We start from the raw sequence: 17,267 nt of genomic DNA on the forward strand, positions 1-17,267 counted from the left end.
TTATAAAATTTCAGAAGATTATTTTCCCATAAGAGAAACATGTGTTCTTCGTATCATGTATTATTTGAGCTGTACAATTTTTCATATTAATTATAAAATCGGGTGTCATATTTAAAACAGTTAGTATTTTCCTGTTATTTTGGTATCCAAAACAAATTTAAATGCAGAGAAAGCAAAAAGAAATAGAAAACGTAGATTTGATAACAGGAGTATGATGAACTGAATGAAAATTAACTTCTCCGTATCGAATTAATGTTCAATGTGAATGGAAAACTTTGTTTTCTCCATATGGTAAAATAATCTCTTACAAAAATTGTATCTGAAGATAATTTTATATTATAATAAATTTTAATGAATATATCGGAAAATGTATAGAGAATGGGTTGAGTTATGGTAAGAAAGACGTGCTTCAAGTAAATAAACAACGCCAAGTAAAAATTTTCATTCAGATTTTGACAAATTCAAAACTGCCTTCGGACCGGCTAATCTGATGTGGTGAGAGTAGTAAGCTTTGTTAAAAACTAATTTTGTTTCCAGGTGTCAACATTGTATAGTTGTCATCGCGGATACACTTCATTTCGTTTTCACCGTGAAGTGTATACGGAAATAAGGCCTTATAATTCAACTCTGACATCGTTCAAAAACTAACAGTACTGTACAATGTTTCTGAACACTGAACACTGAACACAGGACGTAACAGAAACGAAAATATACAAAGAATCCATAATAGAAATGTTTGCTAAATTGAAATATGAATGCAACTATTAGTCAATTTTGAATATATTTGGCAACACTGTGAAAATGTTGGAAATCCCATTTTAGTATATTTATCTTTGTCAACAGTTTTCCTCATCAACCAATCAGGAGTCGAGTTGCAAGTGGTCCGAGTTTGACAGAAAAGGGGGCCGGAATCGGCCCCCTATTGTCATGTCTCGTCTCAGGTTGGAACTAGTGCTGAAAATGTTCACGTTCACGAAATTCAAATTCGGTGAATTTCTGCCTTCCTTGTATTGATAACCTACTGCTCAAGCGAGAGTCGATAAACATGAAACAACACTATCAATGAACCCCAGTGGGATGAACATCAACATCAGCTTGCCATGAAGTTCATTTTTCATTTGCATCTTCCTTTTCGTCATGGTATTCGAAAGGTCGAAAATGAAGATTATTGCGTGTTAGTGAAAATCAAAGAATAAAATTCAACGTCACCAATTGAGAGTGAAATCGATTAAACGATCTTGGAAAAATATAGGCTGGATAGTTGGAACCAGTGCTGAAAATATTCACGCTCACGAAATTCAAATTCGGTGAATTTCTGCCTTCCTTGTATTGATAACCTACTGCGCAAGCGAGAGTCGATAAACATGAAACAACACTATCAATGAACCCAATTGGATGTCAATTCATCAAACAAAATTCTTGGTTTTGGCAACTTCGGCAATGGAATGTATAGAATAACTTTCGCTACGTTTTATGAATCTACTCACGATTGCCCGGAAATGGCATACACCACCATTTATATGTGCAATGGGTGACACGTTTTCAATAAAAATTCACTGCAAGCGATGAAGATCAACTTAACGATCGTGATAATCACCTGAAATTATTGACAGTAATGAAAGTGCCTGAATGCAGGCTTTTCGAAATTCGTTCATGTTTCGATCAATATACCAGACAAAGTTCACGCGTCTCGACTCTTGTGTTATACTCATCATGACAGATATGGTGTTGAGTTTCAACAGAAGAGAATTCATTCTATGCTGGGAAAAATCTAATTCCTTCATTCGTGAATAAATTTTGATAATTTGTGGCACTGGTTGGAACTGCTACACAAAGATGACGTTCCTCTGCGTTTATTGTTCAATTCCCAGATGGACATCGACACAGTTGAAACAACGGAATACCCCGAGGAAGAGTTTTGCGTTGATGAATACTCAGACTGGTACTGAATAAGGACGACAAAAGCCGTCGCAAGAGGAAGAAGGAGATGACGTACATTTCTTTGATAAACAAGGAGACGAAGATTCGATTTTGGTGGACATCGTACTTCCAGGTCCAGCATTGACCCGAACCCATTAAGTCGCTTGAAATGATGAAATAAGAGAGAGAAAATTAATTTTTCAATAAATATTTCTTAGAGACAAAGTCATTGAAAACTTCAAATGGCTGCTTCTGAAGTTTTTACCATGCCATCTAGCATTTTTTGAGGCACACATCTCAACAAATTCAAACGTCTTATCCCTGAAATTGCTACTCATAACTTGGTGTAGTGTAACATGCATGAATTGACAATTAACAACGTTTGTATTTGTTGAGACGTGTACCTCAATAAATGCGGGGTGGCAGGATGAAAACCGCAGTGGCAGCACTTTGTGGTTGCCATTGCCCCCACCTTAAAGAAGTAACATTCCAATGATACCAAGGGGGAAAACAACGGATTACCAAGGGCAATGCAGATGAGGCCCGAAAAGTCGCATGCACCCATTATGCTCATCAATTGACTACTTGTTGGATTCCAAGTTGTTAGAGGTTCAATAATAGAATAGCCACCCGGGAGTATTCGGAACGCAACCGGAACAGGTTCGCAGCTGGCCTTTGACGACCTAGATATGACCACCAATGGACTAGTTTTTAATACCCGAGTAATTAGAGGTGTCACGTGATGGGCATAGTACGGTTCTAAGTACTGCTTAGATCATGCCCATTATATTACCGGAGCATGTTCATATTCCGCCATATTCCGGAACCAGTTGAACGATTTCAGCCATCTATATTGGCAACATAAACGATCATATTATATTTCTTTTGTTGAGCTTGAATTGGTTGAACGAATTACGAGAAAACTGAAAAACAGGATTTAAGAAAAACCGTTCGTTTTTGGCACATGTACCAAAATCGAACCGTGCCAAAAACGAAACGTATCAAAATCGAAGGGGGTCTGTATATGTATTAACTCAACTATGTATTGTAATGTGATGTTTTTATATAAAAAATATTTTGTCGCTTGAGACACTTATGCGATTATTCAAATAACATGAGACATTTATGCAAACAGTAGTTCTGATACTTATGAACAATTTTTTTTAATCACACCAAAGTGTTACAATGGCTAAATTCTGTTGTTAATGACTTTTCTCCCACTTTCCTATGCATTCAACGCACTGTGCGTTGTCTTGTGTGGGTGACTACTTTGTTTGATACTGAGTACCGTTATTTATTACTCACAGGAGCACCGTACTGATTCGTGAACAGGATTACTCGACATCAAGCTTCGTTTAGGAAAAGCATAAACTGATACTTGGTTGAGTAAAATATAAAAACAACCAAATTTCTTGCTGTGGTGGCTGAGAGCAGACAAGCGACCACAAAGAATTGAAATTAAATTTTGTTCACTCATTTCATTCCATATTTGTTTCATATTTTTCATTTCATTCAGAATAACCAAATTACCATTGTCCAGATTGTTACTACAATATACATCACAACCGTAATGTTGACGTAGGACTACCGTTGGTTTAGTGATCATTGGTTTGAAGTTGCATCTGAATCAATTCTCAAATATTTGGGAGGGGGAGGGGTGTGTTTTCGAAAACGAGAGCGGTACGTTAGAGGCACAGGGTTTTGAGCCTTCAGAGCAAGATTGTCGTTCGCTTTATGCACACAAAAAGTAGAGCAAAATTTATTCGCTTTCTCATGTTCATCTTATACATAATTCATAGCTTGTGACTAATTCTTGGATACCTTCCCCCCTTTGTGTGTGATAAAATTTGTATATTATTTCCAATACAGGCAAACCTGTTTTTGTGCGGTCCCTTTTTGTGTGATTCATCGTTTATGCGACTCTTTTTGTGCGATTTTAGTACGACATCGGGTCTTGAATCACACAAACTAATCGCACAAATAATAATATCGCACCTGAACAGTCACACAAATGAGAAATCGCACAGAAAGCAACCGCTAAAACAAAAACAAAACAGGTTTGCCTGTAGACAAAATATCTGTCGTTTCCAATCGGTCTATATAAATGTTGCACTCGCTCTTCCTTCCTCATAACACCCTTTTCTTGTTTGAGAATTTGTTGTGTAAACATCGTTTGTCGGCGAGTGTTGAGTGGGAATGAATTGTTTTCTCAAGATACATTGTATCCCTATTAAGTTTCCAGAAGACGTGATATTACGCTTATCGCAATTGATCGAAGAAATTACAAGAAGAATGTATTTGATCGCAGTATTTTATTAACTCTTTCACTTCAATGTTAGGCGAACCAGCCCAGGAGGCTGAAAACCTCTCAAATAAAGAATAAAAAAAAAAAATTTCACTTCAATGTAATATTTGGTTCTTAGAAGAGCTAGGTTTGATTAGTTGAAACCAAAATCCTTCGTATTGTGCGTGATGTGTGACGACTGTCCCTTTTTTCAGAACCGTTCTGCTTGCTGCCGGCTACCGGCTTCGGTGTGTTCGGCTTCAATGCAATGGTTTTCGATGGGTTAGTTGGCTTTTGGTTTCCCCACAGTTGTACCAATAGAAGCGGCTGCTGCTTTCTTCTCATCGGTCCCCTTGAATTCCTCTTTCGCCTTAGGAGGAATCTTTAACGAACCCGACACACCAATGTCGTTTGTTTGCACAAACTGTTGTGTTTCACCAGCGTCTTCTTTGCGATCATGTTCACCGGTGGATGATTGACTGCTTTTTTCGGCACTTCTGAGCTCCCTCGCGATTCGAAACATACTGAATGCTTCTCACCACTACCTACCTCCCTTGTTTGGTTTATAGAGGGTTTGCAGTTCATTCGTCTTTAGCCCTGAGAAGGGCCCTTGTGGAAAGAAAACTACTCCTTTCACCTGTCTTAAGAAAGACAATCCATTCCCGCTCGATGCTGCAAATATTGGTTTGTCGGTGAAGGAAAAATCGCCAAAAAACGAAGATGAACCAAAACACGTGGAAGTAAAGTAGTTGTCAAAAATTAACTGAACATTCAAAATAGCCATACTTGTCATCATACGTGAGAGACATGAGTACCAACATAATGTCACAAAAAAATCTAGAATCGAATATACGTAACCCGCATAAATTCGAAAGTTGCGATACTTTTTGAACAGATCTCGTAGTCACCGTTGAGCATTTCACGTGTCTTCCAACGTGTTTTTTTATACCATCATTCATCCGGCTTTTCTCGAATCCAGGACGCGATAGCTGCTATCACCTCATTGTTCGAGGTGTATTGATTATCCCTAAGGTCTCTCTCTCTAGTAGAGTAAAACAATCACAAGGTCAATAGAATACGGGGAATTGGTGAAATCGGTTCAAACTTCAGGTTTTTCAGAGCCTCTTCAGTTGGTCGCGAAGTGTGTGGACGAGCGTTGTCGTGTTGCAATATAATTGGCGCCAGGTTACCTCTAACAAGACAAACTCTACGTCGGAGGTGTTTCAGAGCCTGTATATACTGTATATTTGACGACTTTGCGACGATTATATTCTCTGAGGCAGTGATTGGACGCTTGCTACATGTTTTGTCAATAAGGCTGTTCCAGATTGTCAATCACGAAATGTCGAATTTAAATGGATACAATCTGCAAGCATCTCGCTATCGCATGATTTAGAGGTTCATGCGATAGCGAGATGCTTGACTATGACATTTTTTAAATTCCACTATTAATCGGGAAACGTAAGAAAATTGTTTAAAACCGCATTTTGTTTTTCAAACGGCCGCCATTTTGTCAAAAAATATGTTTTTGACTTGTCCGAGGTTCATGCGATAGTGGCATCTTAACTAATTCAGAATCTGTTCGATTTTTTTTTGTTTCAGATAACCAGAAGAGCTGGAATCATGTACGCCATGGCATAACATTTTTTTTCAACTCTCTCGTTTCATCAGCTCTTTACTATTCTAGTTATGAATATTTTCCCTCCGTCCATTTTTTGTTTTGATGTTGAAAGATAAATGAACAAATAATGATATAATGGATAGTAAAAATATTCTTCATTTAATTTTTACGGAACTCGAAAAAACGTCCGAAATTCGTGTCCCTACACTAAAATACTCCCCTAAAAATGTAGTTGGCTATTTTGTTACTTCGGCTATCTGGGATTTGTATTTTGCATGATATACGGTGTTCTACCAGTCAAGCCTTTCTTTTTGATACCCATATTGATGGGGTTTTGAAAAAAATATATATGGTGCCATTTTGGATTTGCATTTTTCATAAATAACTGTGTCAATCCCTTTCACTTAATACCCACTTTGATGGGGTTATGAAAAAAATATGTGGCGTCGAGTGAAGCTTTCACATCTGGTTCGGAATAGATGGTTTGCACAATCCATTGGCCGTTCGCGGATATTGCACAAACTTTTAAAAAACAAGATACCGCCACAGACACTTTATTCATTATGAATTATTACAAACAATTATAAGGGAACAAATGATGTGTGGATTTTTAAACGTTAAACGTCATTCTTCGATGTCGTGAGCTATACCAACAATTCATGGTCGACATATGTGCAAAGGTAGAGAGCGAATGATTGTGATTCATTCGACAGAACTAACAGAAGCGACGTGAAGAAGAATACATTCACTTGCGAGACGCTATCATGAGCTAAACCGACACAGCCTTTGCTATTGCCAGGCCAAAACGCATGCATTGTCATGACAATACAGCACGTGTATTCAAACAAAAAATTAAGTCTTTAATGAACTCCATTACCACATTACACGTAGTCGGTCCCAAACGTTGCTGGATTTATTCGGTTGAATGGCAAAAGCGAGGATTACCTCAAACGCACATTTTTACTTTGGTTAGTCGAAAAATACTTCTTTTTTTATTTTTCCCCAACGAGACAGCAGTTGAAAGATATTAACATGGATTTTCTTTAATGTTTTTTGGTTCACGACAAAAATATATATTTTTTTCAATTTACATTTACATTTTAAGAGATCAAACAAGTCAGTAATGGTAATGAAATCATGGCCCAAAATCTTCGAAGGTGAAAAATGAAGATCGACTCTACTCTCAGTAGCCTCGCTTCGACTAGAACTGCTTCGGCAGTCGCCCACAACAAAAAGTGACTTGATTAGACAATGAATTGACTAACGTTGACTAGCGAGGATGACTGGTGAACTAGTCCAGTCAGTGGTTATTTTAACTGACTCGATTAATGAAATCAAATCTACCTCTTCATTCAACTGACTTCAATCCACATTTCTACCCCCTACGAACGAAATTGTTACCCGCGTACGCAATCTTATTTTTACCTCCACATAAAGAGGAACGAAAACACGATTTCCAATAGAGGCGAATGAATTGCAAATTTTAAAGCCTCGCAAAACCATTCTTTGTTTTGGAATGGAATGATTTCTGATGCAAAAAAAGAAGTTACCTCATAAATGGACGGTTTATTGTCTACCCATCGTGAACTCAAACCAACGAACTTAAACATTCATCAAGTATTCTATAAAGGTTCTCGCGTTAGTATTAGTAAATATCGTGCAAAATAGCGCGCACACACACACTGCACGCTATTTTATACGTGTGAGTAATTTTCGTGTACGATACAAAAAAATCTAGAATCTAGAAACCTGTTGTGTATGTCAAACCACGTTGAACTCAAACATCGATGCATGCACACGTACATGGCAGAGAAAAAGAGGGGAACGAATTCGTTTTGGGGGAAGTCACTTCAAAATGCAACGAGGACAATTTGACTGGGAAGAATGAAATGATATAGTCGAGTCGGTAGAGGGAGATAGCGACTAAATGCCCGACTGACTGTTTAGTCGTTTTGGCGGAGAAACTGCGTGAAGAAGCCAAAAGTAATTACTAACTGAATACGGATATAGTCAGTTAGATAGTCAGTTGACATTGAATAAAGAAAAGTAATTGTTTGTTTTCTATTTTATTTTTTTGTCAGCGGTTATCGTCTTGGGGCTCCATTCCTCGGTATGTCAAATACAGCTACGAACACATAAGTCACGAACATTTCACTTTGTTTAACGAATGATGATGCGCACTTTCGGCAGCATAAACATCAAACACACTTCCGCTCAAATCGTTTCATTTGTTCTATTCTATCGATCACATTCGATCGATCGATTTTATAGATCTTTAAAACATTTAAACACACTATCAATATATTGATTACTTTTTATTTAACAAACAACATATCCACTAGCAATAATTGATATGACAGAACAACGTTTGCCGGATCAGTTAGTAAATAGATAAAATCCTAAGGTTGAAATAAAAAAAAATGTATGTCTAAAATTTTTCCAAAATTCTGAGGTTTGAACAATACCAAAGCTGAAGCTAAAAGCTATATACTTGGGTGTATATTTTGATTCTAAGTGTACCTTGGGAAGACACATTGCGTATTTGAAACAGAAATGCCAGCAAAGAATTAATTTTCTCCAAACAATTACCGGAACATGGTGGGGTGCCCATCCAGGAGACCTCATTCAGTTGTACAAAACAACGATATTATCAGTGTTAGAATATGGCAGTTTTTGTTTCCGATCAGCTGCCAGGATTCATATTCTCAAGCTGGAGAGAATACAATATCGTTGCTTGCGTATAGCCATGGGGTGTTTGCATTCGACACATACGATGAGTCTCGAAGTTTTGGCAGGAGTACCCCCGCTTACTCTTCGGTTCACAGAATTATCCTACAGATTTCTCATCCGTTGCAAGATCATGAATCCATTGGTGATTGATAACTTCGAAAATCTACTCCAACTGACTCCTCAGTCAAGTTTTATGTCTTTATACCATGAGTACCTTACCCACGACGTGCACCCTTCACCAGGCATCTCCAACCAAGTTTGCTTCCCATACTTCTGCAATTCCTCTGTCATTTTTTATCTGTCCATGCGACAAAAAAATCCATGGAATCCCAGATCACCTACGCTCCGATTCTATTCCGCCGATATTTTCGGCAGAATATGGGAAAGTTGGATCTGATAAAATGTTCTTTACTGACGGTTCATTCATAAACGGGTCCACTGGCTTCGGCATCTTCAATGAAAATTCCAGTGCCTCTTTTAAACTCAAAGATCCTTGTTCCGTGTATGTCGCTGAACTGGGTGCGATATATTACGCATTAGGGATCATTGAAACATTGCCCATCGACCACTATTTTATTTTTTCAGACAGTCTCAGCTCAATAGAGGCAATCCGCTCAATGAAAGTTGATAAATGCTCATCTTATTTCCTAACAAGAATAAGACAACTACTGAGTGTTTTGGTCGTTATTCAAGATTACCTTAGCATGGGTTCCCTCTCATTGCTCGATTCCGGGGAATGAGAAAGCGGACTCGCTAGCTAAGGTGGGCGCTTTAGAAGACACACTTTTTGAAAGGCAAATTGATTATAATGAATTTTTCCACATTCCTCGTCAGTATACGCTCGTAAGTTGGCAACGCATGTGGAGTGAAGATGAGTTCGGTCGTTGGTTACACAAGATTATCCCTAAGGTCTCGACGAGTGCATGGTTCAAGGGATTGAATGTAGGTCCTGATTTCATTCGCGTGATATCTCGGCTTATGTCCAATCACTACAACCTAAACGCGCATCTCTATCGCATTGGGCTCGCAGCAAACAATCTTTGTGATTGTGGCGATGGCTACGACGACATCGAGTATGTTGTCTGGTCGTGTATCCGGTTCCATGCTGCTCGCTCTCAGCTCTCTAGAGCACTGAGAGCACAAGACAGATAATCGGATATCCCCGTCCGGGATATCTTAGGTAGCCGGCATCCTGATCTTCTGTTTCATCTATACCTGTTCCTCAGAAACGCCGATGTCAACGTTTAATGATGTTTCCTTCGTTGTGTCCCCGTTTCATATCCCTCCTATCCGATCGATAAACTTTTACTTAGTCGCGGCAATACATACACACACTCTTTACAGATGCACGGGCCGAAGGTTGTGCAGTCCACTGATCATTCAACAAGAGCCAAAGGTTGTACCGCTCATGACAACTCTACACGAGCTGATGATTGCGCCGGCTAGTGACCATTCTATCCTGGATTCCTCGAGTCGAGAAAGACGCACCACGCTAGATATGAGGTACAGACTAGGGGGGCGTTGCTGATTAATGGTCAGCTGCATCCCAATAGGAAGTATCCCGTGTCGGGCACACGTACAGAGCATCGAAAACTGCGACATACCAATTATGAGAACACTTGTAATACTAACCTCGAGTCAACCGCGAGTAATCGGTTACATATTACTAACATAGTTGTAAGCAAACATTGTCAAAATATTGAACTCCCGGCCCCGTTAGGCTGACGCCATATGAGCCTTAATAAAATATATATTTTGGATAAAAAAAGCAATTTTTTTCGGTAGATCATTTTCTAATAAAATTTCTGGAATTACGATGATGGTGACCTTGTAGCATTGAAATAATTCACAACTGTTCTCATTAATATTTTGATGCATTCGATGAGCATCATCCACAGATTTCCCCATTTTTGGACGGAAATTCAAACTACCCGATGGTGATGGATACATGACTCCTGTATTTCTATATCTATAGAAAACTGTCAAGTAAAATTGTACACCTTATACATGGATTGAAATAAAATGGATGACTTATCATTTCCCACCACTCTCGATCTAAAAACATTATTTAATTCCGTGACCACTCACTCTATGGAAGTTGATCAAAACTGTCGGTCATTGGCTACTACTGATTAGCACCTGAGGCAGGAAGATCTATTGTTGAAATTTTTGTAAATATCACTCGAGCAACTTTATCTTACCTGTTGTGGACGAAGGAATTTTGAAGCGCTTCTCCAGCGTGGTCAGAGTGATTACAAAGTAAATGTAGGCCATCGCTTGGGTTGTTCCTAGTAAGCCATACACCAGAATGAAGGATCGTGACGTTGCGAAGCGTTGTAGCCATGCTGGATGCCAGAACGATATTCCACAGAAATAGTTGCTTTTCATGTTTCAAACTTTCTTCACTATGAACACTTAAAGGCAAATTTTCACACCTTTGCTCTACTGTTAGCGTCTTATCGACGGTTGATTTCTGACACTTCACTCTTAATTAGTGAGAAGTAACCTCATCAAGCGTCCTGAATTTGGGATTTTTTATACACTTTCCGTCCGGTAAGTCATTGTCACTGATGAACACTGAGTACACACGAATCTATAATTTTGATACACCATGAGAAAAGTCTGGTTTTTCTTAAACTTAGTGTCCTACTGTCGACATCTATCCATCCGCACACCATATGATGGACTAATGTTTAACAGTCGATAATGCACCGTCACCGAACTCAAGCCAGTCACATTGAAAGATTATCAACTTATCGGTTTCTAGATTTTTCAAGGGTTGCCGTTGTTTTTATCTGTTTCTTTGTTGTATCTCCTAGCCTGTATCAATATTTTATTGCTCTCTAGTCATAACATTTGGTCAGGTTACTAGGTATTTTTATCGCACAATGCCGTTTATTTTTGTTTGATTCTCTGGATGATAATGAATATTGTCTACCAATGTTTGTACATCAAATTAGATTGAATAGTAAGAAGGGCTGTTTTTTTCGTGCACCTGGTCTATGTGTGTATGTATACACAATATTTATGTGCTAAATGAAAAAATAATAATAGTTTTTCTATATAATTTCTATAATCAAATTTTTACAAAACTTTGTATAGCTTACATTCTAATAATAGTCCTTCATTTCTTCATTTCTTTTCGGTAGCGGAATACCCAAAATTGTTGTTTTTTTCGAAACAAACAGTTGCTGTCGGGATAACTTGCAATTTATACGTTAACACGTTTTTGCGACTTTATTTTTCATGTAACAAGCGTCCTCTGAATCTAGTGAAGCGGTCATCACGTGTGATGTTACGTCTAATCAGAAATAGAAACCAGGTGTGTGAAAAAATAATCGTTTGACAATCATATGCCCCGGAAGGTTTTCCTATCACAACTTCATTCATGAAAAGATAAAATATTCCTGCGGTTGACTAACCGCAAAATATTCCGAGCGCAAACATCGTATGCATACAAATGTTCAATTAATTTTAGTATTTCAAAATACTATTGGCTCGTGGTTTGAGAAGGCAAGATGTTCTGAAGTTTATTTTTCAAATACTGGTTGAAAAATCACATCAAGCCGGGTGGAAGAACTTAACGTATTTGTTTAACGTGGTGAGAAAATTCAAAAGCATGCATTACGTACAATACAATAGCAAACACCGGTAACGTCAAATTCGGTTTTCTCATCATAAGCTCCACGATGTCACGTTTTGCAATGACTGGACATTGGACTGCACTTTTTGTTGACTTTTTTCACACCTGATGAATTACCTAATCAACTTAACTATTCACACACATTAGCATTCTTAGTAAGACTCGCCGTAATTGATTGGCAACTAGACTTTTGATTATTGAAGTGAACTCATTTTTCACCGATGATTTTCTAACATTCTGTCTGCTAAACCTTTACCGGCGACTACGTATATCGGGGGCTGAGACGCAACTGATTAGCGTAGTTATTTTGCGCAGACATCTAGCAAATTGGGATCCACAATCAGCCGCCTTGATGAGTGCACAAAATACACCTGCAATTTTTACCCTACCAATGCTCTTCCCGAGTCCGCGCGACGCACTGACGGAAAGGTCGACACGGCGGCGCTTCGTTGGGTCGGCGGGTTTTGTTTTGAATTCGTCTCACGCTCGAAGGAAGCATGGCCAAATCTGCTTTATCGCGTCAGATGATGTACTGATTATTGAATTCTATTTATTTTTCAACAAAAGGAACAATGGCTCCACGAGAGATGGTGGCATATATGCCTCATTAGATCGGATTTACGTAAATAGTTTCGGCTGGCGGGTTTCTTGCGGATGTTGGCCAGATAAATGGAACATACAGATTGCTAGATATCGGTAAACTGAATTCACAAAATCAGCGTACCTTGAGTTTGGGTAAAGATACAACAAATATTTTTATATCAAAATGCATATAATTTATTCTTCTTTTCAGAAGTAATACAGAAAAAAATATTCCGTTACAGTTTTGATGAATTTTCGTACTTTTATTCGGATACCCTCCATCAAAGTTTGGACTCTTTGTTGATCAACCTCAGCGGCCATTTTATTCCTCGATATATAGTAATGCTTCGGAATCCGGACGCTTGAGCGCTTACGAATATAACTTCAACTACTAAAAAATATTGACATGTTCTAGCCTGGAAAATTAGCGTTCCTATAGAATTAAAAGGCCTTCTTCTAAGTTATGAGTCACAGAATTCCGCAAAATCATGTTATATTCGTTCAAAATTTAGAATTTCTTTCATCGTGTCGTGCTTTTAAATCCGGACACTTTTTTAATCATGATTTGAAATCCGGACACTTTTGCTTTTAAATCCGGACACGTGTTTTTTTGCAATTCTTTGAGAGAAATTATTTATCAATTATTGTAGAACTTATTAACGGGTGCGTCATAAGTAGCGGGATTAAACGGAAACACGTTTGGTACAAACGTTTTTTTTATTAATGCAATTATTTATTGTATTTTCACAAGATGATCAAATGAAAGCGCTTGACTAGTAGAAAACAATAATTTATGAAAAATGTAAATACAAGACGGCGGCCGTTACAAAATGGTGGATTACATATTTCCTCAAACCTCATTTCCTCAATCAGTATGAATACAAAATGAACTTAACTAGTAGTAGGCTTGACTAGTAGAACACGGTTATTTATGAAAAATGCATATCCAAAATTTTAAAGAAATCGGTTTTATTGTAGAGAAATATACTAATGATACGGATCATGTACTGAGAACTAAAAACTTGAATAAGTAAGTAACCCTTTTTAAGTTCAACGGTTTCATTGTGATTAAACGTAATAATAATACAGATGATGCACTAAAGGCTAGAAAATAATAAAGCAAGTAGCAGTTAGTAGTTACCACACCCTTTCTTCATTAATCTAGGGAATTGATGAGACTAAAATAAAATCGAGGGACATGCAATGAATCATCTATCTGTAGATAATGGAAAACTACCGTGGCTCATTTTGAATGTGTGTTCAAATAGTCAAGCCATTTCATTTGATACACATATTGATACAGTTTTGAAAAAAATATTTTCTGGAAACAAAACAACTGTGTTTTACTAGACAATCTCTTTCGTTTGATACCCGTATTGATGGGGTTATACGGGAGAAAATATGTTATCCACCATTACGTAGCGGCCGCCATCTTGGATTTACATTTTTCATCAATAATTGTATTCTACTTATCAAGTCCTTTCATTTGATACTCATATTGATGGGGTTCTGAGAAAATATGTTTCCACCATTTTGTAGCGACCGCCATCTTGGATTTACATTTTTTCCTTGTCAATAATTGTATTCTACTAATCAAGCCCTTTCATTTGATACCTATATTGATAAGGTTTGGAAAAAAATATATATGGCGCCATTTTGTGTTGGCGGCCATTTTGGATTTGAATTTTTCATAAATAACTGTGTTCTACTAGTCAAGCCATTTCATTTGATACCCATATTGATGAGGTTTAGAGAAAATATTAAATCCGCCATTTTACAGCGGCCGCCATTTTGGATTTTCAAGATCATGAAATACGCAGTTTCATAATAACTGCAGAGATGAAGATGTGTTTAAAATTTCAGATCAATCGGTCAACAGGAAGGGGGTTAAATTTCTATTAATGTGAGACAGTGCTACAGACAAAGCTACAAAATTACCTACGTACATACAAACGGGTCATATAATCGACCCCGTCCTGTATACCGAAGAGTTTTGCGGTTTCTCGGATCAAAAATCTTTGCTCTACACTCCATACTCCATACTAAGGCTTCTAACATACCCTTATGCAACTCCTTAAATGAGAAATTTAATCGTCAACTTTCGACCGTCCGGATTTAAAAGCATTTTCTGAACGTGCTTTTTATTCCGGACATGGGTTTGTGAAATTCACATTGATTTTTGATTTTTTACATTTTTTTTGTTAACAGCTAGGGACTATGTTTGACACTAAACTAAATTGACACAATAGTAACTATCAGTCACATTAATTCAACATGCAAAAACTGTCATGATTTAGGTATGATATTGAATGTAATGAAAAAGTGTCCGGATTAAAAAGCGTCCCGATTCAGAAGCATCACTGTATTCATGTTTGCAGCATCCCGAGTCACATTGGTACCTTTCTGCAATTTCCCTTTGACAATTGCCCAATATTTTTCGATTGGGCGGAATTGGGGGCAATTGAGGGGATTTGAGGTATATTTCAATGTAATTGACCCCATTGTCACAGTACCACTGAAGCACTGAAGCGATTGTATTGGTAGCTTGTCAAATTTTGCCAAAAATTCACCGGATCTTTGTGGGCCTTAATTAACGGAAGAGGAGGCTTCTGCAGGTCCGTTGTCTTGTTTGTGACGAGAACCTTGGTTTTCTGTCCACAGCTGCAAATCCCTTGCTAAATCAAGAGCTTCCTCACAAATTTACCAGCGATAACGAACTTAAATTTGCTGGGGACATCTTCTCTGGCAGTGGGCTTATTTAATTTCAGGCCTGGGAGCTGTCTAAAATTCATCTTCACGCACGTTGTGTCATTCATCAGCATGCATCCTTCGTGATTCGTAAAAACCTTGTTATACAACTTTTGGGTGTGTATTTTGGCCGCCAGATTTTGCTTCAGCGTCCTGTCTGGTTACTTGTAGGCATGGAAATTACGATAACCTTTTTCGCATATGGATTCTCCGGATGGTACTTTGGTTAGAGTTGTGTTTTTTGGCGATGTTGAGTCCGAGAGTCCCGGGTTTGCCTTAATTGTTCTCAATACCATCAACCTCAGTTTCCAATCGTAAGTTCTACTATGACGCGTCCTCTGATCCCACATTCATCAAACATGAAACTTGAAACATATTGAATTGTCCTGTAGACTAGAACAATACTATTGTAACCAAATCAACAATGAATTCATTTAGCTCAATCTGCTTTAACTGGCCTCATAGAACTAGTTTTCGTTAATTTGTGCTGTGTCCCGTTTAAATTTGATCAGTTTATTTTTTTATATTAAATTTTCTATATCAATCTTTTTCTATTCTATTGATAGATAGAATATCTCCTATGTTACATTCTTTTCGCTTGTCTTCATATCTTCTTCGGACAATGAGTACGTCTTACTGATGGCTGTTGTGTTGAGCAGTAAACACGTGTTCTCGTTTGCTCTTGTGTCTTGTGAAGAAAAGTAAAAGTAAAAGTAGAAGTGTTAGTTCTCTCGCGCTGGACGTCGACGTCCCCATGAACCAAGCCGCAGGCAATACGCGCTCTGGCGCAAGTGGTAGCAACAAAGCGAAGCGCTCCCGATCTATAAATGTCGCTGAACAATCGAAATCAAGCCAGTTCAAATTTATAAAATGAAGCGGCACCCCGTGACCAACTTTATCTCGTCCATTTCACCAAGAACTCGACATGCCTGAAGGACCTCCAGAATATCCGGAAACTGTTTCATATCGTGGTTGTGTGGGATCGCTACAGACCATTCCACAGAGACGTTACCCAATGCACGAATTGTTTCATGTTTGGGCATGGCACACGAAACTGCCACATGGCATTCCGCTGCGTTAACTGCGGCAAAACCCACGACGCTGATGCATGTGAACATATGGAAGACGGTGTCCCTGTCTGCGCGAATTGCGGGGCTGGTCACAATCCCAACAGCAGTGCAGCTCCAAATCTGCCCCCTCTTCCACTCAACAATGTACGAAACCGTGGTGAGCCGGCCGCCCCCACCGCAAGCAATCAAGTGGTCCTTAGCGGCTCTTCAGTGCAGCATCGGCTCATGGACGCAACGTCGCAGCAGAATCAATCCCCCCTCTCGGGTCTGTCGTACTCACGTGTAACATCCGGCACGACCGCCGAGGGCGCACCTTTGAATGATAAGAAGCTTGTTCTGCTAGTCTCTGAGGTCATTAGGATTCAACGCACATGCAAGACATTGAATGAACAGCTTGAGGCTGTTCTCGCCCTCGTCTCCATGTATGGACCGTAACATCTTACGTATAGCGAACTGGAACGCTTGTTCGCTCAAGAGCAAAGCCATTGAGCTCGTTGACTTTCTCAACGAGCATGAAACAGACGTATTTATTATCACGGAAACACACCTCAAACCCGATATAAATGTCTTTCTTCCTGGTTTCCGCCTCGTGAGGCTCGACAGAACAAGCTCTATGGGTGGTGACGTGGCCATCGCACTCAGAAGAAATATTTGCTGTCAGCTGCTTCC

At 38.6% G+C, this 17,267-nt stretch overlaps 1 protein-coding gene across 5 annotated transcripts in view; it reads right to left on the reverse strand.

Moving 5' to 3' along the window:
- LOC129780223 (solute carrier organic anion transporter family member 74D) overlaps positions 1-17,267 on the reverse strand; it is a 62,213-nt gene that overhangs the window by 14,364 nt on the left and 30,582 nt on the right. For 2 of the 5 annotated variants that reach the window (XM_055788256.1, XM_055788258.1), the window contains exon 2: positions 10,757-11,148. The exons of 1 other annotated variant lie outside the window; for it this stretch is intronic. In XM_055788256.1, coding sequence (XP_055644231.1) covers positions 10,757-10,943 — 187 coding nt within the window. In that variant the 5' untranslated portion in view covers positions 10,944-11,148. Of the gene's footprint in view, positions 1-10,756; positions 11,149-12,315; positions 12,456-17,267 lie in introns of those variants that run through there. 2 more of the 5 variants (XM_055788257.1, XM_055788259.1) reach the window with 2 other exon arrangements.

The sequence above is a fragment of the Toxorhynchites rutilus genome, chromosome 3 (genome assembly GCF_029784135.1).
Source record: "Toxorhynchites rutilus septentrionalis strain SRP chromosome 3, ASM2978413v1, whole genome shotgun sequence".
Lineage (NCBI taxonomy): Eukaryota > Metazoa > Arthropoda > Insecta > Diptera > Culicidae > Toxorhynchites > Toxorhynchites rutilus.